The sequence below is a fragment of the Oncorhynchus keta genome, chromosome 29 (assembly GCF_023373465.1).
Source record: "Oncorhynchus keta strain PuntledgeMale-10-30-2019 chromosome 29, Oket_V2, whole genome shotgun sequence".
Taxonomy (NCBI): domain Eukaryota; kingdom Metazoa; phylum Chordata; class Actinopteri; order Salmoniformes; family Salmonidae; genus Oncorhynchus; species Oncorhynchus keta.
In genome coordinates, this window is record NC_068449.1 from 40433367 (window position 1) to 40458826 (window position 25460).

Below are 25460 nucleotides of genomic sequence, written 5' to 3' on the forward strand. Positions count from 1 at the left end.
CTAGTGGCTAAATGGAAGGAAATCCCCATAGCAATGTTCCAACATCTAGTGGAAAGCCTTCTCAGAAGAGTGGAGGCTGTTATAGCAGCAATCGGGGGATCAACTCCATATTAATGCCGATTATTTTGGAATGAGATGTTCGACGAGCAGGTGTCCACATACTTTTGGTTAAGTAGTGGATCAAACACATGGGAACCATCTGTTTGATGTGTCCAATACCATTCCATTGATTCCATTCCAGACATTACTATGAGCCCGTCTCCCCTTTTAAGGTGCCACCGGCCTCCTGTGGTTTACGCGTCAGTGTCTCATCCATTCTTGTGATTGTAAACCATTTTGGGTGATTTTAGTTGACCATAGGAAATAAGAGCTTGCGTGTAATATTCCGCCATACGGGTTTGATTGAATAAGCTCTCTCTCTCGCTTCCCTGCTTGGCTATACTCAGTTGACCGTCTCCTTTGCTGTGGTCCACTGTTTCCTTTGACACAGAAGGCACGAAAGACGAGGTGTGGTGTGTGCACTGTGTGCACTGTCTTGGGTGAGATAGTACATTGTGTGTGTATGTGTGTTTGCGTCTGTGTGACCCAGTCTCAGACCTCTCCTTGCAGCTGCCAACATCAGGTAACAACTTTGTCTTCTTCTCTCTTAGCTACATCCACTTGAAATGATCATTTGAAATTCCTTGAAGAGATATTTTGTCGTCGCAAAACTAAACCCTCTAAATGTATTTATTGTCTTACTGAGGAAATTGATACTGGGGTGGTTATGTATTGCAATGAGAAGAGTGATTTTGTGTTATGTTTACTGCTCAGTCAATCTGCTCAGATGCGTCATTTTTGGCCCCATTGTGTTGCATAGGGTGCATCTGCAGGATTGTATTAGGTGTTATGGATGTTTCAGACGTCTACAACTCCGTTTTTTCCTTTATGATTTTACATTAGCATGCATGCTTTAGAGAGCCTTTCATTAAATTACTGGGTAAAAAAAACTTTAAAAACACTACAAAGTTTGACCAAAGAGTAATCCCATTACCTTATGTAGCTAGTAAAATCGACAAAGACAACATTCACGTGATATTTATACCATTAGGCTAAAACAGAATCATCCCTTTTCAATCTTTTCCAAGTGATTTATCATTTTTAGCATGCAATACCCCCTCATGCTTTAGAGAGCATTTCATGTAATTACTGGGTTAAAAAAAAAATTAAAATCTCCACAAAGTTTGACCAAAGTGTAATCCCATTACCTTATGTAGCTAGTAAAACCAACAAAGACAACATTTACGTGATATTTATATTACACTGGATATTTTATATTTAATGGCTAAAACAGAATCATCCCGTTTGAATCTTTTCCAAGTGATTTATCATTTTTGTCATTCCCCCCCAAACTCTCCAAACCCAGAGACAAAAAAGTTTGTGGATTCAAACGACTCTATTCTCTATCTAGTGGCTTCTGGTGTTTGCTTTAGCGTCTTCTGAACTCTCAATGTGGCTTTTGAGAGACTGGCGCATCTCTGAAGGGAGAGCTTCACACTATGGCAACCGAGAGGAGGCGTGGGAGGGGGGTCAAGATTTAAATGTTCTAGAGTTGGGGAAAATGGTTTGTCCAACTTGTTTTTCAACCACTCCACACATTTCTTCTTAACAAACTATAGTTTTGGCAAGTCGGTAAGGACATCTACTTTGTGCAAGACAAGTCATCTTTCCAACAATTGTTTACAGACAGATTATTTCACTTATAATTCACTGTATCACAATTCCAGTGGGTCAGAAGTTTACATACACTAAGCTGACTGTGCCTTTAAAACAGCTTGGAACATTCTAGAAAATGATGTGTACCTGTGGATGTATTTCAAAGCCTACCTTCAAACTCAGTGCTCTTTGCTTGAAATCATGGGAAAATCAAAAGAAATCAGTGAGGACCTCAGAAAAAAATTGTAGACCTCCACAAGTCTGGTTCAACCTTGGGAGTAATTTCCAAACGCCTGAAGGTACCACGTTCTTCTATACAAACAATAGTGAGCAAGTATAAACACCATGGGACCACGCAGCCATCATTCCGCTCAGGTAGGAGAAGCGTTCTGTCTCCTAGAGATTAACGTACTTTGGTGCGAAAAGTGCAAATCAATCCCAGATCCTTAGCAAAGGACCTTGTGAAGATGCTGGAGGAAACAGGTACAAAAGAAACTATAACCACAGTAAAACAAGTCCTATATCGACATAACCTGAAAGGCCGCTCAGCAAGGAAGAAGCCACTGCTCCAAAACCACCATAAAAATGCCTGACTACGGTTTGCAATTGCACATGGGCACAAAGATTGTACTTTTTGGAGTAATGTCCTCTGGTCTGATGAAACAAAAATAGAACTGTTTGCCGAAGAACACCATCCCATCCGTGAAGCATAGGGGTGGCAGCATCATGTTGTGGGGGTGCTTTGCTGCAGGAGGGATTGGTGCACTTCACAAAATAGATGGCATCATGAGGATAGAAAAATATGAGGATATACTGAAGCAAGATCTCAAGACATCAGTCAGGAAGTTAATGCATGGTCGCAAATGGGTCTTCCAAATGGACAATGACCCCAAGCATACTTCCAAAGTTGTGGCAAAATGGCTTAAGGACAACAAAGTCAAGGTATTGGAGTGGCCATCACAAAGCCCTGACCTCAATCCTATAGAAAATGTGTGGACAGAACTGAAAATGCGTGTGTGAGCAAAGAGGCCTACAAACTTGACTCAGTTACACCAGCTCTGTCAGGAGGAATTATCCAAAACTCACCCAACTTATTGTGGGAAGCATGTGGAAGGCTACCTGAAGTTAAACTTTTTAAAGGCAATGCTACCAAATACTAATTGAGTGTATGTGTATGTAAACTTCTGACCCACTAGGAATGTGATGAAAGAAATAAAAGCTGAAATAAATCATTCTCTCTACTATTATTATGACATTTCACATTCTTAAAATAAAGTGGTGATCCTAACTGACCTAAACAGAATTTTTACTAGGATTAAATGTCAGGAATTGTGAAAGACTGAGTTTGAATGTACTTGGCTAAGGTATGTAAACTTCCGACTTCAACTGTATGTACTAATTGCACTTTGCCTCTTTTAAGGCCCAATACATCTGTTTTTATCTCATTATCAAAACATTTCTTGGTAAATATGAAGTACCTTACTGTAATAGTTTTTCATATAAAATAACAAAAAAAGTATTTCTCAAGCAAGAATTTTGCTAGCAATGTGTCAGGAGAGGAAGGGTTCCCTTTCAGTCTGCACTCTCGGTACAACACAACTCCCTTTTGCGACTTCGATTGAAGAACTGGAATCATGCCTGACAAGGCTAATGAAATCTGTGCCTTTCTGAAAACGATAACCTTTTACATGCGATAACGATAACCCTGAGGCCTCAAATTCATTTCTGCAATTCTTTCACTCTTCACCTCGATATGAGCAGGAACAATTCAGGCTTCTGCAAAAAAAATAAAAAATACCGGAACATGAGATTATCTGACTTTGTGCCAACTAAACTGTCGTGTTCACTCGTTGTGTGCTGGGGTATGTATTTGTTCTCAGAGTTGTCTTGTCACAAAAAATGCGTTATTTTTCAACATGATTCAGCAATGAGTAAGACGGCAAAACATTTTGACCGAGACGATGAAGGCTAAGCTGGGTTCAGGTTCGCGACAATGTCTCCAGTTATGCGGTTGTAGTATTTCTCCCATAGATACTCATGATTTTTTTTGTTCGGCTTGGAACACGCTCAGGGGGCACTCTTTCAAAACCAGTCCAGCGGCTGCATGCAAACTCCTTAGAAAGACATATAGCATTCTTGAGAAAGCTTGGGGTTAACATTGGCAACCTTCCTCTGCTGGATGCCGGTACTTGCCAAGTTGCAGGATGTGGGGAGGGTTTTGGGGTTTGTGGTCAAAGTAAATAGAAATAGCCTCCCAGCAGGGGAATAGTGAACTGGCTGATTCGGTCTCCCACAGAGATTCACTGGGCCCAAGTTCGGATGATGACATGTTGTCTCTGGCGGGCTCAGGGGGGATCTTGGTTGAGGACTTAATTCCGGGGCAGCTACCTCCTCACGCTAGTGATCGTCCTTCCCCGCAGAAGTGACCATCCTTCCCGCTGAAGAAATCTTCCACGTACCCGCCCCCTATGATTGCCGCAGTCAAGCACCACCTGCCTCTTTTTCCGGTTTTCGGCAAGGAAGTGGCAACAACCTGGTCCATGCCACATTCCCTTTCGTCCGTCACTATTCTACAGTTCTACCAGACTGAGCTGCTGGCAGAGTAGGACGCAACTTTGACTGCCAGGTAGCCCCACACATTTCATTCTACTCATGTCCTGGTGCACTGTTCTGTTGCTCAGGGAAAGTATGGGAGCTATTGTGGTGGGAAAGTGTCATCTTTAGCTGACTCTCTCGGAGGTGCCAGAGAGTGACAGATAGATGTACTTTGATGAGAAGATTTCTCCGGCCCAGTTTGAGGCTAAAAAGAAGCAGGAAGAGGCGCAGCGTGGTTTTCTCACTCTGAGGTCTTTCGGGGCTGACTGTGGAGAACCTCCCCGAAAGGAGACAGGCGGAGCCCTACCAAATAAGCAGGCTGACCCACTTAGACACACAGTTGTCGAGAGTGGTAGAAATAAAAAATAACCAACCCATCCCAGTCCACGAGAGGGCATTATGCCCCCTCAGATGACACTTTACGGGAGACTCACTGCCTGCTCCGACCATGCACAGTGTTACCCTAGATCATGTGAGGATGCAGTCAGGATACAGGCTGCAAGATGGTGTCGACAGATAGGGCAGCTCTGCCTCTAGCTCCTAAGCAACTTTGCAGTATTTATCTTTGTGTGTGTTATTTCTTACGTTATTAACTCAGGACATTTTTTGTGTTATTACATACAGCCGGAAATAACTTTTGGATATCAGAGCGGCGGTAACTCAACAGTATTACGACCGGGAATACGACTTTCCCGAATTGGATCCTTTGTTCGTACCCCCCAGGGCAATTGAACTGATTCCAGAGGCTGATCCAAATCACCGCCGGCAGAGAAGAAGGATTCGGAGTGAACTTCTAGTCCGACTCAGGAGGTCCTCACACCATTCTCCACATCCGAGTATATTACTCATTAATGTTCAGTTTCTGGATAATAAAGTAGACGAGCTCAGGGCAAGAATCTCCATCCAGAGAGACATCAGGGATTGTAACATACTCTGTGTCACGGAAACATGGCTCTCTCGGTATATACTGTCTTTGTCCATACAGCCAGCTGGGTTCTCAGTATATTGCGCAAATAGGAATAAATAACTCTCTGGGAAGATGAAAGGCGGGGGTGTATGTTTCATGATTAACCACTCATGGTGTGATTGTGATAACATACAGAAACTCACATCCTTTTGTTCACCCAACGTAGAATACCTTACAATCAAATGACCGTATTGCATCCCAAGAGAATTTTCTCTTCGGTTATAGTCACAGCAGTGTATATTCCCCCTCAAGCCGATACCACGATGGCCCTCAAAGAAATTCGCTGGACTTTATGTAAACTAGAAACTACGTATCATGAGGCCACATTTATTGTAGCTAGGGATTTTAACCAAGCAAATTTGAGGAAAACACTACCGAAGTTCTACCAACACATTGGCTGTAGCACTTGCTCTGGGAAAATATTAGACCACTGCTACTCAGCTTTGAAATGCCTACAAGGCCCTTCCCTGCCCTCCCTTCGGCAAACCTGATCACGACTCCATTTTGCGCCTCCCTTCCTATAGGCAGAAACTCAAACAGGAAGTACCTGTGCTAAGGACTATTCAATGCTGATCTGACCAATTGCAATCCAATCTTCAAGATTGTTTTGATCATGTGGACTGGGATATGTTCCGGGTAGCCTCTGAGAATAACATTGACAAATACACGGATATATTGACCGTGACTATTAGAACCTGTGACTATTAAAACCTACCCCATCCAGAAACTGTGCATTGATGGCAGCATTCACGCAAAACTGAAAGTGTGAACCACCGCATTTAACAATGGCAAGGTGATTGGGAATATGGCCGAATACAAACAGTGTAGATATTCCCTCCATAAGGCAAACAGGAAAAACGTATAGAGTATAGAGACAAAGTGGAGTCGCAATTTAATGGCTCAGACATGAGATGTATGTGTCAGGATCTACAGACAATTGCGGACTACAAAGGGAAAACCAGCCACGTCGGGGACAAGAAGTCTTGCTTCCGGACAAGCTATAAACACTTTCTTTGCCTGCTTTGAGGATAACACAGTACCACCGACGAGGCCTGCTACCAGTGACTGTGGGCTCTCCTTCTCTATGGCCAATGTGAGTAAGACATTTAAGAGTGTTAACCCTTGCAAGGCTGCCGACCCAGACGGCATCCCTAGCCGCGTCTTCAGAGCATGCGCAGACCAGCTGGCTGGAGTGTTAACGGACATATTCAATCTCTTACTATCTTAGTCTGCTGTCCCCACTTGCCACCATTGGCCACCATTGTTCCTGTACCCAAGAAAGCAAAGGTAGCTGAACTCAATGACCATCACTCCGAGCACTCTCTTCTGTCATCCTGATGTGCTTTGAGAGTCTAGTTAAGGATAATATCACCTCTACCTTACTTTACCTTACCTGACCTGACACCCTAGACCTACTTCAATTTGCTTACCGCCCCAATAGATTCACAGACGATGCAATCGCCATCGCACTGGACAAGAGGAATACCTACAGTTGGGAGAACAAGTATTTGATACACTGCCAATTTTGCAGGTTTTCCTACTTACAAAGCATGTAGAGGTCTGTCATTTTTATCATAAGTACACTTCAACTCTGAGAGACTGAATCTAAAACAAAAATTAATTTGCATTTTCTTGCATGACATAGGTATTTGATCACCTACCAACCAGTAAGAATTCCGGCTCTCACAGACCTGTTAGTTTTTCTTTAAGAAGCCCTCCTGTTCTCCACTCATTACCAGTATTAACTACACCTGTTTGAACTCGTTACCTGTATAAAAGACACCTGTCCACACACTCAATCAAACAAACTCCAACCTCTCCACAATGGCCAAGACCAGAGAGCTGTGTAAGGACATCAGGGGTAAAATTGTAGACCTGCACAAGGCTGGGATGAGCTACAGGACAATAGACAAGCAGCTTGGTGAGAAGGTAACAACTGTTGGCGCAATTATTAGAAAATTTAAGAAGTTCAAGATGACGGTCAATCACCCTCAGTCTGGGGCTCCATGCAAGATCTCGCCTCGTGGGGCATCAATGATTATGAGGAAGGTGAGGGATCAGCCCAGAACTACACGTCAGGACCTCGAAAATGACCTGAAGAGAGCTGGAAGCACAGTCTCAAAGAAAACCATTAGTAACACACTACGCCGTCATGGATTAAAATCTTGCAGCGCACGCAAGGTCCCCCTGCTCAAGCCAGCGCATGTCCAGGACCGTCTGAAGTTTGCCAATGACCATCTGGATGATCCAGAGGAGGAATGGGAGAAGGTCATGTGGTCTGATGAGACAAAAATATAGCTTTTTGGTGTCAAATCAGCCACGGTGTCAAATTTTTAAAAGGCTGTACGGCAAAAGCAAACCATGCGATTATCTGAGGACAGCACCTCATCAAACAAACACAGATAATCATATTTCATCCCGCCAGGTGCGACACAAAAATCAATGTTAGAAATAACAATATAATTCATGCCTTATCTTTAAAGAGCATCTTCTGTTAGCACTCCAATATGTCCCATAAACATCACAAATGGTCCTTTTGTTTGAGATTCTTCAAATAGCCACCCTTTGCCTTGATGGCAGATTTGCACACTCTTGGCATTCTCTCAACCAGCTTCAACTGGAAAGCTTTTCCAACAGTCTTGAAGGAGTTCCCACATATGCTGAGCACTTGTTGGCTACATTTTCTTCACTCTGCGATCCGACTCATCCCAACCATCTCAATTTGGTTGAGGTCGGGGGTTTGTGGAGGCCAGGTCATCTGATGCAGCACTCCATCACTTTCCTTCTTGTTCAGCCTGGAGGTGTGTTGGGTCATTGTCCTGTTGAAAACAAATGATTGTTGCACTAAGCCCAAACTAGATGGGATGGCGTATTGCTGCAGAACGCTGTGGTAGCCATGCTGGTTAAGTGTGCCTTGAATTCTAAATAAAATGAATCATTAAAAGTTCTTGAAATATTCCATATTGACATATCTTAAAGTAATGATGGACTATTGTTTCTCTTTGCTTATTTCAGCTTTTCTTGCATAATATGGACTTGGTAAATAGAGCTATCTTCTGCCACCTTAACCGGTCGCTCCGGTTGTCCCCGGCATGCCTGCAGGCACTGGCCCAGTGGGGTACTGTTGCAAGGGGCGCTCATGGGACCGGTGTTATTCCGCAAGGTGGTCATAATAGACGTGTTCCTCTAAGTGTGGGGCACACTGTGTGATAGCTACTCAAATCGGGGTTATGGATGGTGGACAGATTGCCCAACATTTCAATTACCTGGAGCTTCAGAGGATGTAATTGGCGTTCATGCACCTCCTCCCACGTTTGATGGGCTGGTATGTGCTGGTCAGTGGAGGCTACACCCCTGGGTGGCTGCCCAGATATGGGAGAGGTTAGGCAGGGCCGATGTAGATCTTTACGCAACGCAAGAAAACAAAAGTTATTGCGCACCAGTGGTCTGGTGGTCTGCTGTACCTATTGGGCCCACATGGAATTTAGCTCTGGTTTTGGAGGCATTGTGTGCTGCCCCCTTTGAGCCTCTGGAGTTGGTGGATCTGAAGATCCTCTCCTGTAAGAGATCTCTGCTCATGGCTTTGGCCTCGGCTAAATGTGTTGGGGGCCTCCACGCCTTTTCCGTACAGCGTTCCTGTTCACCCCTGGCAACTCTAAGGTGATGTTGTGTCCTAATGTGGCCTTCATGGTTATGACTTACATGGCTTTAGCCTTTGAGCTTATTTTATTTTTCACCTCCTCCTTTTGCTTCTGTAGAGCAACAGAGGTTTCATGCCCTATCCAGTACTAGCTTTCTGCACGCACTTTGAGCAGACTCGAGATAACCGGTTATGTGACCATCTTTTTGTCTGTTTAGCTAATCCAGCTCGTAGCAGGGCGCTATTTAAGCAACGTCTCGCCTACTGGCTTGTGAAGGCTATCTCCCTGGCATACAGCAGCAAGTGGTAAGGGTTATTTAGCGGTGTACCTGCCCACTCGACCATGGGTTTGGCAGCATCTTGGGCTCTTTTTAAAGGATTGACTGTAGGGGATATTTGCGCTGCGGCAAGTTGGGCATCACCACACACATTTGTGAGGTTTTATAGCTTGGATGTCACTTCTCCCAGTGTAGCCCACAGTGTGTTTACAGCTGGGACAGGAGAGGGTCATTAAGGCAGCGCACAGTGTGCATAATACCCAGACTACCTTGCGGGTGGAGGTCTGGGCCATTTCAGTTGGTATCCATTGGGGCCGGCTTGAATTCTTGATTTGAATTCTCCATAGTTGTGTTGAACCACAGGGTTTGATAGGTTACTTTCTAAATAGAAATCATTAAAGTTACTAGTTACCTGTCCAAACTTGTATCAGTAATGTCATTTTTGGATTACCCAAACTCAGTAACATAATCTGATTACTTTCCTATTAAGAGGTATTAGTAGAAGACACAAAGGAATATTACCAAGTGAACAACATCTATTGCAGGATAAATCAATGTTAGAGTTTAGCTGGCCAAGAATGGATGATGCATTTTACTTTATGGGTTAGGTATATTTCTAACCCATTGCTTTCTACTTCAATACAGATAATAATACGTTTGGGCTATATCTTTATGTTAAAAAACTACATCTGTCAGATTTCTAGTCATTTCAGTTGATTAAATACATACCCCTTGATCTTCAAGAATATGACTTTTGATATAATATTGATTAGAAAAATATTTTTAACTGAACATGACCCAAAAACGAAGGACTTATTAGCCTACTCTGTGTATATTTTTGTTGTAAAGGACTGATAAGCCCCATTACTTCAAAGCATTGTTGAAAAATAAATGCTGTTGTCATGGAATGGCAAGCCTTAAGCACTTCCCGAAAATGTCTATTTGCATATGAAAAAAAGATCACCTGGCCTATTGTTAAATTATTTTGTTTGTGACACTTTGATATCTCAATAATTTCAGTCAATTAAAAGTGCACAAGTTTGAGCATGCGTCCGTTAGGCCTATTGAAAATATTAAATCAGCTCAAATTAGATTGAGCAATAAAACATCCCACTCGTGGTATTCATATGATACAAAACAAAGGGAAAAATGATTTTGACTGCACTGGTCTTTTAAACTTTATACTCAATTATATATACTAATAAATAATATATTCCATTTAATTTGATGTCGTTATAGGTATGAAGACCCGTTTAATATTCCTTTGGCTATTGGCCTCAGCATTTGCTGTGTCTGTAAGTACTGATAAATCCACTCTTACTTTATGAACAGCTTTTTAATAAAAATGTATGATGCCAATCATTGTAGCCCTGTTGAATAACCACAAGTCTAATGATGTTTTATAAAGAATTATTTGCTATTCCCAAGGTCAAAGGCAAACCTCACGACAAACATGAAGCTTTGTCCAAGTCCTCACACATAGCTAAACAGAAGGTAAACTCCAACTCCTGTATTTTAAATAGGTTCCATACTGTAAATAAACCCCAATACAAATAAAACACATTGACAAGGATTGTCCAGAAACTTTACCTTTAATTATATGAATGGCAAAAGTTTGTCCAGAAGCTATATCTTTTGTTATATTTACAAAATGTTTTTCCAGAAACTTTTCATTTCGTTTTCCAAGGACACTGTTCCAGATGAGGTCAATGAGGGGGAGGTCCTGCCGACCTTCATGACCTTTGAGTCTAGTAGTCAGGAGCAGGAGGACGAGGACATAAGCTATGAGGACAATGCTAATGTTAATGTGGGTCACTCCAATGAGGGAGGGGTGTTTGAAGTGTCCGACAGTGGTGAGAGGAGCACCCCCGTCCTGCTGAGAGATAAGGCACTGGTGGACCTCCTCCATGGGGAGTCAGAGGAAGAAGAGGTGGAGGAGGAGGAGGGAAATATAGAGTCTGAGGAGACACAGTCTGAAGAGGAGGAGGAGGAGGAGGAGGAGGAGGAGGAGGGAGAAGAAGAGGTGGGAGACTTGGAAAAGGAGGAGGAAGATGAGGAGGTGGTAGAGGTGGAGGAGGAGGTGCATGTGGAGGCAGAGAAAGAGGCGGAAAAGGTGAAGGCGATGGCGGATGAGGAGGAGTCAGTTGAGGATGAGGAGAAGAGAGAGAAAGACGACGAGGAGGAACATGTGGTCGGGGACAGAGGAGTAGAGGAAGAGGTTCAAGTTGAAGAGACGGACAGCAACACCGAGCCTGAGATTCCAGAGGATCTGGACTACGCCAGCGACAGCGACAACACAGAGCCTCTTGAAACCGAGCTTGAGGAAGGGAAACCCCTCGCCGAAGACGCCCAGTTCCTTTCAAATAAGAACGTGGAGGCCGAGGTGGAGGAGAAAGAAGAACAAGCTAGCAAGGATGATGAAATCCCCACTGCCACTGATGACTATGAGTCCCAGCCAGACATACAAGACGCCGAGTTCACTGAGAGCCAGGAAGTGCTCGGCCAGTACAAGTACAATACCCAAGAAAAGGGGACCAATAAAAAAGACGCAGACACAGAACTCCAAGAGACAAAGAACATTGTGGATCTTGATGATACACATCTTTCAGTAGAAGGGGGAGAAGAGAAGGAGGAGAAGAACATAAACGAGAGTGCCAGTCACACCAGAGGCAAAGCCAGGAAGCAGAGGAAGAACCAGAGAGTGAGGAAGCACCCCCTACAGAGGGATGAGGCCCCACCAGGAGAGGGAGTCCCAGACCACCAGGGGGATGAGGGCGTGAAGGAGCACTACCGCACCACCGACAGTGCTGTATACAAGCCCAAGAGGAGAAGAGCAGGGACATGGGTAACACTCATCACATATCGCCCATTAGCTATAATGTCATCCTAAAACTTCAACCGACATTGAACCATGTAACCTCTATATAAAGCTAGGCCCTTTTCTGCAGGTGACCTATTTGAAATTAAACCGGTGATCCATGGATCTACTCTATTCCCAGAGCTTCCCAAAATGTGTGTACTATACAATATAGGAAATAGGGTGTAATTTAAAATGCAGCCCACATCTTATCTATTAACATCTGTGGGTGGTTTGTTGACCTCTATTGAGATGTCACCTTCTGTTTCCTACCCAGGCTCCTCTGGTGGGAATGAACCCGGTCCAGATCAGGGCGACAGTGGACCTCTACCCCAGCACCAGGCCCTCTTTGGCGGCTAGCCTATACAGACCCCAAGCATCCGCTGCCGGTAAGTGTAAATCTCAGCAAGGCGCACACGCACACACACACACACACACACACACACACACACACACACACACACACACACACACACACACACACACCAGGAATCTGCTGACTGGGCCTTTTCACTAACACTCCCAGAAGAATAGTGCCACGCTACCAAAACAAACTCCCTCTCGTCTCCGCTGGATTAAGGGGTCAATGAGCGAGCTCATGTTGAATTCGAGCACTGTACAAACTCAAATGGCAATGGAATGCAGGGGGCTAATGGCTGTGGTGTTAGTGCTGGGGTTTCCATTGACATCTATAACCAATGGAAAGTACATACTTGTGAATCATAATTAAGACATGATTAAAACATTAATAACACATGAACAAAGTATAAATACAATGACTTAGTGAATCTAGCAGAAAATAAACATCAATGTTCACATCAATGTTCCACTGATATAAAATTATAGGGCATGAGTGTGTTTAGGTATATACTTTTTTCTCTTTCAGACCCTTGTGAGAACTTCCGTTGTAAACATGGAAAGACCTGTAAACTCAACAAGGAGAAGAAGCCTGTGTGTGTGTGTCATGAGCCTTCTGCCTGCCCACAGAGTGTCACTAACTATGATCATGTGAGTATGAACAGTGGTCATTGGGGTGCCGGGTGCGTTTCAGAGTTTTAAATCGTTGCCTCTGAATCATACTGTAATGAAACAGGCAGGGAGCAGGTCTCAAACCCTCGACCTTCTAGCCCGATGTCCAGCACGCTATCGACTGTGCCCCAAAACCATGCTTGAGCGGCAGAGTCGATATCCATGCTTATAAACACAATACTATACCGTATGTACTGCTGCGAGCATGGGTTGAACCTGACCCACTGCTCTAGCACGTTCTCTCTATCCTGTCGAATAAACATAAACAATACGAAAGGAGTTCCTTTAAAAACATTTGGGAAAAGTTGCTATTAGGGTCAGGCCATGGAAATTGATGTCACGTTGGTATGAAGAGAGTCGGGAGACAGGCTCGGGAATGCAAATCACAGCGTGTGGTGTAAAGGCACGGGGACGAAGACCAAACAAACACGTAACAAAAACACAGGGTTGAAACCCCCCAAAAAGAGCGAGGAGTACCTAAAATAAATAACACTAACGCACAATGATTATCACACGGGACTAGACCCGTAATCATCTGCGCAATCCACAAGGGCACGAAAGCCCAAAACACACAGCACAGGTACTCGCACGCACAAAACGGACATTATAACAATTATCGACCCCACTATGGTGAACAAAGGGCACATATATACAAATACAATCAGTGGGAACAGGGGACAGGTGTGCGCAATGAAAGTTCCAGAGATAACTGTGGCAATTGATAAGATCGGTACCACAGAACTATGCCTCTATAAAAGTTCAGATTTGGATAAGTATTCTGATCCTACATCTGTATTTCGAGGAAACTTGAAGGAAACATGCCACGAATCTGGCAATGGTAGGTACAACCCTGACATGATATTCTAGCAACATTGGGGAGCTGTTGGTTCTGTCTAGAATTGTATCTGCAGACCTCTGTTCCTAAGACAGGTGCACTAGCCTCAGTTCCGATAGAGTTGACTATATTGGAAATATGTGATGCTTCGTTGCTTACCAAGAGCAGGATCACTACAATATCTTTATCTGAAGCATGTACTTTGTTAAATCCATAACTCATGAAGTCATTTGTCTTTCATGCAGGTATGTGGAAGTGACAATGTCACCTACACACCCTGTGAGTTCTTTGCCACCAAGTGCAACCTGGAAGGCACCAAGAGAGGCCATATACTTCACCTGGACTACACTGGAGTCTGCAAATGTAAGACAGCTATAGTCAGACCACCTCTACAGTTTCTGACCAATACAGTAACTAACATGAAATAACTGCATAAAGTATAACACATTTTTGTCAATTTCTTCTACTCCCTGTATTTTTATTTCTCTCTCTCGTTTGTTTCTCACACTCTATATAATTCCCTCATCTTACCTTGTCTCTTCCTCTCCTCTCTTTCTCACTCTCTCTCTTTCTTCCCCTACCTTACTCTCTCTGTTAGTCATAGCACCGTGTATGACTGGCGAACTGGTCCAGTTTCCTCTGCGTATGCGCGACTGGCTGAAGAACGTCTTGCTGCATCTCTATGAGCATGACTCCATGTCCCCTGGCTTCCTCACCCCCAAGCAACGCATCAGAGTGAGTAAACATCTTTTTTTATTTGGATTTCATTTTTATACATTTTTATTTAATTGAATATCATTGGATCCATAGATTTGAAAAAACTCTTATGGACACACTTAACTATAAGCTTAAAATACGAGGGTAACACTTTACATTAGACATACCGTCTATAAAAGGGGTTATAGTAGTTTAATTATTTATATTTTCTAAATAATTTATATTCATAAAAAGGGGCTTTATGAAGTTTAACCAACTGCATTCTTAGTGATTGATAGTATACATCTCAAAGATATAAAATCACCAGCACCTCACAACTGATTTTCTTGTTATCACATATTCATATTCAATTCAATACTACTTTAATATTCATGTGTGACCATAAATGATGATGTCAATCTCCCAGGTGAGAAAGATCCACGAGAGTGAGAGGCGCCTCCATCCCGGCAACCACCCCATTGAGTTGCTGGCCCAGGACTTTGAGAAGAACTACAACATGTACATCTATCCCGTGCACTGGCAGTTTGCTCAGATGGACCAGCACCCTTCTGACAGGTACAGTACTTCAGGAGAAAGACGTATTTGTTTGTTGATGTCATAATCATGAAAAAGAACCAGAGCGTAATTTTACACTGAGAAGCAAGAGCCTCTTGCTTACACCAAGCTTTCATTGAAATTAATGTGAGCGTCTGTAAAAAGTTACACGCCTAGTGCAGCAGGCCAATATTAAAGAAGTGTAGCTATATGTCTTTGATATGATTCAAGAGTGAATAGCTTCACTTGTAGCTGTTCATCTACACAAGACATTATGGTTCGGTTCTCTGATTACGGTTCTCATTGTGAATCAGATACATGGGTGGTTCTGAATCTAATATGAGATTAAGTCCCTTTGGGTAAATCCAGTTCAGACTGTGTGTGAATCGGTTCCAGTTTTGGGGTCAGACTCCCCCATATTCAACCCCCAATGGAATAAAATGGAGTGAAACGGGTAAGCACTATTTCAAAATCAAATCAAATTGTATTTGTCACATGCGACTAATACATCAGGTACAGTGAAATGCTTACCTACAAGCCCTTAAACAACAATGCAGTTATAAGAAGAAATGAAGAAAGTAAGAGATAAGAATAACAAATCATTAAAGAGCAGCAGTAAATAACAATAGTGGGGACATATACAGGGGGGTACCGGTACAGAGTCAATGTGCAGAGGCACCGGTGTTGAGGTAATTGAGGTAATATGTACATGTAGGTAGAGTTATTAAAGTGACTATGCATCGATAATAACAGAGAGTAGCAGCGTGAAAGGAGGGCCAATGCAAATAGTCTGGGAAGCAATTTGATTAGATGTTCCGGAGTCTTATGGCTTGGGGGTAGAAGCTGTGCAGAAGCCTCTTGGACCTAGACTTGGCGCTCCGGTACCGCTTGCCGTGCAGAAGCAGAGAGAACAGTCTATGACTAGGGTGGCTGGAGTCTTTGACCATTTTTAGGGCCTTCCTCTGACACCACCTGGTATAGAGGTGCTGGATGGCAGGGAGCCTGGCCCCGGTGATGTACTGGGCCATACGCACTACCCTCTGTAGTGTATTGTGGTCGGAGGCCGAGCAGTTGCCATACCAGGCAGTGATGCAACTCGTCAGGATGCTCTCAATGGTGCAGCTGTAAAACCCTTGAGGATCTGAGGACCCATGCCAGTCCTCTTAGGGGGAATAGGATTTGTCGTGCCCTCTTCGTGACTGTCTTGGTGTGCTTGGACCATGTTAGTTTGTTGGTGAACTAGGTGCCAGTAATGCACAATTAGAGACACTCATTTTAGTTTTCTGTTGCAAAATGTTTAAAAACGTTCTCCATTGCATAGGCTTATGAACATGACACTGGTGTTCCTATCCAGGTTTCTGTCCCACTCTGAGCTGGCCCCCCTGAGGGTCCCGTTAGTCCCCATGGAGCATTGTACCTCCCGCTTCTTCCAGGAGTGTGACGCAGACAAAGACAAACATGTGTCCTTCAGGGAGTGGACCCACTGCTTCGGCATTAAGGATGGTAAGAGTGGCAGTCTTATACAAAGTGAAAGCAATTCATTGACCAAAGAATGAGGCTTGCGTGACATTGGCAATGTTGTGATAGTTGTAGTAGTTACATGTGAGTGAATGAATGAATGCTGCATTACTGTAGCTTACAGAAGGACCATGGTCATGTGCTTTCACACATTTGATAGTATGACCCTGCATTGTGAACTCTTGTAAAGATGTCATCTCTTGTGATTTTCCATTTCCCCCCTCTGCAGAGGACATGGATGTCAACCTGCTCTTCTGAGTCCAATCAGTACCTCATCAAGCAACCAGCTTAAATAAGCATTTAACAAAATAACCTTCAATCATGGCAGAACCACATACCTTAATTGGAGAGTCACTTGTGTTGATTTCAATTGTATGTTTTTGGGATGTTCTGTAAAGTTAGCCCGGTGGAACCAGCCTGATCTCTGTGTTCACCATTTTATTTAACTTCACATATCAGTCTGGCATTGCTCCTTATTGAAACTGTTTGAGCCTATGTCTGTAATGAGAGGCATTATTCAAAACTAACTTGTCAGTGATGAGATCACCTTTAACCAATCAGAGGACGACCTAATTCAAAGCACAGTATTTTGGGGGCGGGTTTTCTGAGAGGATGCTGATTTGACCAGTAATTTCTTGGTTTGTCCAAAACTCCCATCTATTGGAGAAAGCCCAGATGTATATGTGCAGTAATCCGGCCGGTTCCACCATGCTACTGCAAAGTACAATTGACTCAAAAGTACAAGTGAGGATGGACCACTGTCCTTCCATGTCTTATGTCAGATGGAGGAGGATAGTTCATGTTGTCTTATTACAGTTGTGGTGGATCATTTCTTTCCTATCAAATGAGTAGACAAACTTATCACATAAGTCAGAGTTATACTTAAACTAAATCTTTAATAATAAGAGCTTTGCAACAGCAATGACCTTCAACGATTCACCATTTCTAATGATCCGTTGAGAGTGGCAACACAATGGCTACTGAGATTTTTTTATAGCAAAGATCCACCCCCTTGTCGACATAACAAACCACAGATATTAGGAACTGTTCACAAAGTGAGACTTTATAAATGAGAAAGGAGTATCCCGTAGCCAGATAACATTCGCTATAAATTATTGTTCAGTTTGGCACCTAAGATGAGGTTGCTATCTTGTTCCTGTTACTCCTAGCACAAAAACACCAACTCATCCAATGGCATAAATCAATTGTCAACTCTAGACACTACCAGACACATCCCCCAAGGCCGAAGGAGGGAGTGACTGGCACACAGACATTGTGGAAACCAGTAATTGGTTCCCCATTAATCACACCATCCCTTCACATGGTTTAACAGATACATTCACATATGAAGACAATGTTCCCTCCTGTCCTCTTCCCTTTCTGATATTCTGCATAGCACCAGGGACATGTGAAAGACAAGCCTGACTTCTCCCCTCTCTGGGCCCCAGTTGTCTGAAACCCAGCAGAGGGAAGAAGTGCAACTGCCAACACCAGAGTCCGAAGGGAAACATTCTAATAACAAGTAAGCATATTATGCAGATAAGATATCTTTATTATCTGTTACCCAACTAATTCTGATTCATCCACCACACAGTGTAGCTATTACAGTGAAATACTGCCATGCTATTGTTTGAGGAGAGTGCAGAGTTATGAATTAGAAAATGTAAACCAATTAGGCACATTTGGGCAGACTTGATACAACATTTTGAATTGAAATGCAATGGTTCTTTGGATCAGTCTAAAACGTTGCACATACACTGCTGCCATCTAGTGGCCAACATCTAAATTGTGCCTAAACTGGAATAATACATTGTGGCCTTGCTCTTGCATTTCAAAGATGATGAAAAAAATATGCTTTTTCTTTGTATTATTTACCAGATCTCATGTGTTATATTCTCCTACACTAATTTCACATTTCCACAAACTTCAAAGTGTTTCCTTTCAAATGGAATCAAGAATATGCATATCCTTGCTTCAGGTCCTGAGCTACAGGCAGTTCGATGTAATTTTAGGTGAAAATGTAAAAAAAAAAAAAGATGTCTGGTCATTAAATCACACCAAGGTAAAGCAAATTTGGATCTATAAATATGTGGATGTTCTGTGATACTGTATGTAGATACTGTATAGCTGATAGTGGTATTAGTAGAGTAGGTGATGAGATTGTATTTTTTAAACAATTATATCAGTGTTATGAACACATTCCAAGAGGGGGAAAGTTTACGAGTGCTTTTTGTAGATGACAATAAACAAAACAAAAATGGACTTCTATGCAGGTGAAACAAATCACTTTACTTTTTGGCCAAAATATTACAGTATTTATTTTAAACATTAAAAAAAAGCTATAGTTTTATGCGGGTGCATTTTTTGTATGGAAACCATTTAGTATTGACTCTCACAATAAATTGAGCTTGAATAGAGTATTTATTTCTATGTCAAAAGGAGACATTTTAATGGCAGGAAATGTAGTAGAACATATGATGTTGACAGAATTACTAAGAGTTGAATGCTGTAACTGTTTTTTATGTCTTGCCTGATATTGCTACTTCACTAACCATTCTAATAAAAGTAATGTTGACCTCATCGGATCTCATCACATTCCTGTTTGATTGTTTTACTTCATGCACAATTGAATTGAATGTAACTTTATTGATCCCCCCCCACGAGGAAAATGTCATCAATAAAGTTATTTCATGCACTATGATAAATTTATACAATGAAGAGAAACTACTCCAGTATTTAGTTTTTAGGTTACACTGAATTACACTCAAGCCTTCTTTATATTCTTATTTGATCATTTGTACTGTACAATGACATAATAGGGAAGTAACTGTAATAAGTTGTGGTTGGTGATGTCACTTTCACGTCAGTGGTGATGCTTTGTCTCTTTTAGTTTAAATGAAAATAATAACCGGCATCTATTTTACACAGCCACCACAGGTGAACAGTTGACTCATCCAACAAAGGCTTATAATAAGGACATAATTGTAATATGATAATATGGTTCAGATTCTTGGTCTGGGTTTTGCAATCCATGTGATTTTGAATAAGGCCCTCTTTGGGTCAGCAAGCCACAATTGTGAGATCAACATTTAGAGCTGTATTCTGATTGGACTGTTACCAGTGGACATGGAGGAAGTGGCTCTTTATAAGAGCAAAACTAGAAACAACATGTCATCTTCAGAAGTGTCTTTGTGAGCTGAAAAACTGCCATCATTCACAGAGGTATGACAGATGACAACTTAACCATTTCCATGGAACAGCCTTCATGCAATTTAATCACATTTCAAGTATTGATTTTGTATTGATTGAAAATTCATGACACAGGGTTATTGCTCCTTTCGGTTATATGTTTCCAACAATGAGATGCTTTTCTGACTTTCTTTTTTGTTTGGTAAAGCAGAGCAACATGTTTTGTATGCTGTGGATCATCTTTCAGACAATGGCTCTCCTGGTAAGACACATTTAAATATTTATTCAATACTGTAGCTACCATAGCATCCAGACCTGGGTTCAAATACTTGGAAATCCTTTCGAATACATTGAGCGTTTGCTAGTAGTGCCAGATTTGGCACATTCAGATTCAGGGTTTCCAGTTTTGGGACTTTTTAAAGTTATTTTAACTACATGTAGGCAAGCTCAAACAGGCACAAAGTATTTGAAATTATTTTTCAAGAATTTGAGACCCAGGTCTGATAGCGTCCACTGTTCTTTCCTGGTTTCATTTGTAGGTGGCGGCTGGAGGACAGTCTTCAGGTAGTGGTGAGGTATTGTGTGTTTCTTAAACATCTTAACAATAAGATATTGTTGATAAAATTGTCTTAATATACATTTACTTTCTGAGCTTCTTTACAATCACTGAGAGTATCTTTTACAATAATGTTATACATAAATACAATATAATACACAGAAATGTATCAATACATGTACAGTATAAAGAAATAGTGTGGACAGTATGACTCAGTGAGAGAAGTTAAGGCATTATGAGCTAGGTAATAGGATAATGTGCATTACTCTCCAGGGTGGTGGTGGTGGTGGCAATGGAGGAGTTGTGAATGGAGGCATTGTCGGTAATGCCGTTAACCCAGGGGTTATGAATGGGCTTGCCTTAAATGGGCGACCCTTTCTGGCACAGGTACGTGTGGCACAGATACAGTGTGGGTGGTTAAAAATTGTCCTGACCTGCCTGGTGTGTTCCTTGTTCTTCATGATGCTTCTGCGCTTTTAACGGGACCTCTGAGACTTCAGTGCAGGTGCATTTATGATTACACACAGGTGGATTATTGTCTCATTTAGGTCCAGGTGAATCCTCACTGAACGCTGCAGCACAGTGAATATAACAACACCATCAGTGGCATATTTCAGAGATACAGTGCCTTGCGAAAGTATTCGGCCCCTTGAACTTTGCGACCTTTTGCCAGATTTCAGGCTTCAAAACATAAAGATATAAAACTGTTTTTTTTGTGAAGAATCAACAACAAGTTTTTTTTAAACTGCAAAGTGAATATAACTACACCATCAGTGGTATATTTCAGAAATATAACTTATATATTTAATTACATAGGTTTTTGTTAGATGATTGCAAGCAAACTTACTAGAGAGTCATATAGACGATGCACTGGTGCTGCAGTACAGGCATTTTAAAAAGTAACTTTTGAACCAGCATCTGTACTATGGGCTACCTCTCTAACATGTCATATTTCTAATATAAACTGTTTCTCCTGGTGTAAACTATTCTTATTGGCAAAACAGGTAGTACCAGTTGGTGGATCATTACTTATTCAACAATCGGGTGCACTTGGTCAGGCTGCCATGCCCCAGCTGGTCCCCATTGGTGCTCTTCAGCAGGGTGGGGCACTTCCTGTAGAACAGGTGGGAGCAGCCAATGGCATGCCACTACAACAGGGACAGCTTCCTCAACTAGCCAATGGGGTTTGTCTCCTTTGTCCAAATTCGCTTCTCTAACATTTACCAGAAGCCTAGAGATATCAGGAGTTTCTATTGAAAATAATCTGTGTTACAGTGTGACTGTGTAAACATATCTTTACAGGTTGTACCATTATTTGCAGTTCTGCCACAGGCAAATGGCATCGGAGGCCCCCAGGCTTCAATGTTGATGCAGGTATATCATTGCTGTTGTATCAGTAGTATGTCTTATAGTGTCGTACACCTAGATATCTCAATGCACCAAATAAATCCCATTTAACAGTGTTCATACCTTGATGTCAATGACCCATGATGGTGATTCAGGCTCTCTCATCCTCTCCTCATAATCTCTCCTGTCAGATTATTCCTGTGGGTGGAGGAATCAACATCCAGCAGCCAGCTGCTGGAGGGAAGGCAGGCAAAGCTAGAGTCAAGGTAACATGATGGGCCACCTCTACTTGTTAGTCATACAGTTGAGGGCACTAAAAAGTTCCCCAGGTTGACTGTGCTAAGCGGAGATGGCTTAAGTATCCGGTGATTATGATTGGGTTGTTCTGTGGTATTAGTAGAACAATTGCCACAATGCAAGTGCGTGCAACACGGCCCTAACATATCCTAGCAATACATCCATATAAAATCCTGTGCACAGGAGCGCGCCTAGATCCAGGTGCTGGCTTTGGCAGGAACAACTACTGTAGTATCCAATAATACACAGTAGTTTGGCATAAGTATAGTATTAGTTTGTCACAAAAACATGTACTGTGGCACCAGATTATAAAAAGGTTTTAGTGCTCACAACTGTAGATTGCACAGACTACATCGCAGTCACAAAGAAATGTATTATGGACCTTGATATACTTTTGCAAGTGTTTCACCTGCTCTCTCATTTTAAATCCCTTTCACAGCATTCTGTCCCTTTCCATGGAATGGCCACATCAACAAGAACAAATACTCCACTGGTATATTCTCACAGTTATTCCTCCTCCTAACTTCATTTCTGACAGTGTGATTGCCCTTATAACCCTCATCATGTATTTGAAAGAATTGCCCTCAAATAAAGATGACTCATTTCCAAATTACCACGGCATCTCTCAAATGAACCTTTATCCATTGTTCACGTTTTAATGACGTTTTCTCGTGAAACATGAGGCAACTCAGTGGCCTTGTGGTTAGAGCACAGAGTTTCTAAATCCAGAGGCGCAACATCGCGTGTCATCCGGGAACGCTTGCGAAACAGACCAAGCAGACCAGAGCGGGGTTTGGGGTTTGAGAAGTCAATGAGAGAAGTTGTAAAAAATGTTTCCATCGCTAATTTTCTATTAATGTAAAGGACAACCTAGATTCGAGCCAATTTCTTAAGTAGTTGAACATGTTATAACTCCAACCTAGTGGAAGTGACAAATAGACACTTTCATTTTTTTTTGTCAAAAATAACTTTATAAATGAAGGAGTGCCTTTGATTTGATGGCCTGGACATGCACAGTTCGACTGCAGAAGGCTGTTAGACCCGATTACCTGTTTCTGAACATGAGTTTAGCTAGCCAAAGTCGCCATGACATTGCCTAATGGAAAAACAGTATCTGCCCATCTTTAATCTATACTGTCTTCGATTAGAGTGTCCACTCTGAGATTGGAAGGGTGGGTGTCCAACCCACAGTCAAGTCATACCAAAGACTCTAAAAATGGGAACTGATGCCTCTCTTCTTGGCACTCAGCATTAAGGAGATGTATTGCGGGTAAGGCCTTGCGACAACTAGCGTCTTGTACATCAAGCTGCCTCATGCTACGGAATCAAGACATACTGTAGTCTCATACCCCTATGGGCTGTTACGGCTCAGACAAGGCTTACTTGTCCAAGGTGTACTTCAAGAAACATGTATTTTCATGAAACATGCATTTAAATACGTCACTAATAAACGAAGGTTGTAGCAATACATTTGTTGTTAATATAACACTTGAGGTAACAATAACAAATGTACAACGTAGCTAATAATGCTTCTATCATGTTCCATTCTGCCCATCAGACGAAGGTGACTACTGGAGAGGTGGAAGAATCCTCTGGCTCTGACTCACCAGTGAATGCTGAAGTGAGGCTGAGCATCTCAAACCTGGACAGCATTCTAACTCGGGTTGCAAAATTCTGGTAACTGGGATGTGTGGAAAGTGGGAAAGTTAACAGAATTGTGCAACCCAAAATTAACTATATAACCTGTAATATCAAATACCAGAATCTCGTCAAGCTGCCAATTCCAGATGACAAATGACCTCCACAGGCGGGGGTTCAATTCCTGGGTGCGCTACTTTAACTTGCTGTGTTGCCTTCTTGTTTGCCTCCCCCCCCTTACTTCAAAATATATCTCTGAATAAACTTGATGAAAGAAAAGTGTTATTCCAGTCTCCTTTGACAAAAACTAAAACTAGATTAACAGACGGTCTGACTGTATCTGAACTGTGTGTCCATATACATGTTTTGTAACGGCGTTCCCAATATACTGGAAATGATGCTATCACAGCTGATGTCTTTGAATACATTTATTAAATGGATGTCAATCTTTGCAGGTTCTATCTATCTATGTCCTGCAATCTAATTGCTATTCATTCCCTATTAAACTATTGTGATTGATAATTACACACATAAGTGACCATTGACCAGAAGAAACTGCTTTCATGGGAATATGGGAGAGATCTAGATAGGTATTGTTAATTTGGTGTTGGAGAGGAAATTCCCTAAGACTAATTGATAGCTGAATGAAACACCACTGTTGTCTAAACCAAATTCTCACTAAATGCCAACACAACAGCGGGGGCAACACAAGACTGGCATCATAGATCCCTGGTTGATGAGGGTAACAACTTTACAGAACATTCAGATGGATAGAAATATATTCTATATGTAGAAATATATTGTATAGATCAGAATATAATAATAATAATATATGCCATTTAGCAGACGCTTTTATCCAAAGCGACTTACAGTCATGTGTGCATACATTCTACGTATGGGTGGAATGACTAAGAGAAGAGTATTAAAATGTCAGGTGGACCCTGATACAAATATTTCTCCCTTTTTTGAACATGTACACTGCCGTTCAAAAGTTTGGGATCACTTAGAAATGTCCTTGTATTTGAAAGAAAAGCAAAAAAAAAAATGTCCATTAAAAAAAACATCAACTTGATCAGAAATACAGTGTAGACATGTTAATGTTGTAAATGACAATTGTAGCTGGAAACGGCAAATGTTTTATGGAACCATCACTCCTGTGTTCCAATGGCACATTGGGTTAGCTAATCCAAGTTTATCATTCTAAAAGGCTAATTGATCATTAGAAAACACTTTTGTGATTATGTTAGCACAGCTGAAAACTGTGTTTCTGATTAAAGAAACAACAAAACTAGCCTTCTTTAGACTAGTTGAGTATCTGGAGCATCAGCATTTGTGGGTTCGATTACAGGCTCAAAATGGCCAGAAACAAATACCTTTCTTCTGAAACTATTCTTGTTCTGAGAAATGAAGTCTATTCCATGTGAGAAATTGCCAAGAAACTGAAGATCTCGTACAACGCTGTGTACTACTCCCTTCACAGAACAGCACAAACTGGCCCTAACCAGAATAGAAAGAGTGGGAGACCCCGGTTCACAACTGAGCAAGAGGACACCAGTCTCAACGTCAACAGTGAAGAGGCGACTCCGAGATGTTGGCCATATAGGCAGAGTTGCAAAGAAAAAGCCATATCTCAGACTGGCCAATGAAAAGAAAAGATTAGGATGGGCAAAAGAACACCAGCATCCCGGAGTCACCTCTTCACTGTTGAAGTTGAGACTGGTGTTTTACGGGTACTATTTAATGAAGCTGCCATTTGAGGACTTGTGAA

The 25460-nt window shown here is 42.0% G+C and overlaps 2 protein-coding genes across 7 annotated transcripts; both read left to right on the top strand.

The window, feature by feature from the left end:
• The first annotated feature begins 384 nt into the window (after positions 1-384).
• Positions 385-19260, top strand: LOC118362891 (SPARC-like protein 1). 2 transcript variants are annotated; one of them, XM_035743606.2, is made up of 11 exons: positions 385-622; positions 10415-10470; positions 10604-10669; positions 10839-12020; positions 12310-12421; positions 12919-13040; positions 14142-14259; positions 14495-14631; positions 15020-15168; positions 16502-16650; positions 16895-19260. In XM_035743606.2, exons 2-11 carry the CDS (start codon positions 10417-10419, stop codon positions 16921-16923), a joined length of 2118 nt encoding a protein of 705 aa, XP_035599499.1. In that variant the 5' UTR covers positions 385-622; positions 10415-10416; the 3' UTR covers positions 16924-19260. The 2 variants fall into 2 exon arrangements, with proteins under 2 accessions (XP_035599499.1, XP_035599500.1); XM_035743607.2 differs by having other exon boundaries at positions 10863-12020.
• LOC118362892 (uncharacterized) lies at positions 18046-24142 on the top strand. Of its 5 annotated transcripts, none has more exons than XM_035743609.2 (9): positions 18046-18187; positions 20063-20116; positions 20394-20429; positions 20684-20797; positions 21415-21594; positions 21713-21784; positions 21949-22023; positions 22494-22547; positions 23613-24142. In XM_035743609.2, the coding sequence occupies exons 2-9, from the start codon at positions 20072-20074 to the stop codon at positions 23733-23735; spliced, it is 699 nt and encodes a 232-aa protein (XP_035599502.1). In that variant the 5' UTR covers positions 18046-18187; positions 20063-20071; the 3' UTR covers positions 23736-24142. The 5 variants fall into 5 exon arrangements, with proteins under 5 accessions (XP_035599502.1, XP_035599504.1, XP_035599505.1 ...); XM_035743611.2 differs by having other exon boundaries at positions 20066-20116; XM_035743612.2 differs by lacking the exon at positions 18046-18187 and adding an exon at positions 19384-19887 and having other exon boundaries at positions 21415-21534.
• The last annotated feature ends 1318 nt before the right edge of the window (positions 24143-25460 follow it).

Bases quoted from the DNA above. Each gene is read 5' to 3' on its own strand.
- LOC118362892 (XM_035743609.2), top strand. From the start codon at position 20,072: ATGTTTTGTATGCTGTGGATCATCTTTCAGACAATGGCTCTCCTG. The intron at 20,430-20,683 runs GTATTGTGTGTT...ATTACTCTCCAG, and splicing joins AGTCTTCAGGTAGTGGTGAG to GGTGGTGGTGGTGGTGGCAA. The intron at 22,024-22,493 runs GTAACATGATGG...TCCCTTTCACAG, and splicing joins CAGGCAAAGCTAGAGTCAAG to CATTCTGTCCCTTTCCATGG.
- LOC118362891 (XM_035743606.2), top strand. From the start codon at position 10,417: ATGAAGACCCGTTTAATATTCCTTTGGCTATTGGCCTCAGCATTTGCT. The intron at 13,041-14,141 runs GTGAGTATGAAC...TCTTTCATGCAG, and splicing joins GTGTCACTAACTATGATCAT to GTATGTGGAAGTGACAATGT. The intron at 14,632-15,019 runs GTGAGTAAACAT...TCAATCTCCCAG, and splicing joins CCCCCAAGCAACGCATCAGA to GTGAGAAAGATCCACGAGAG.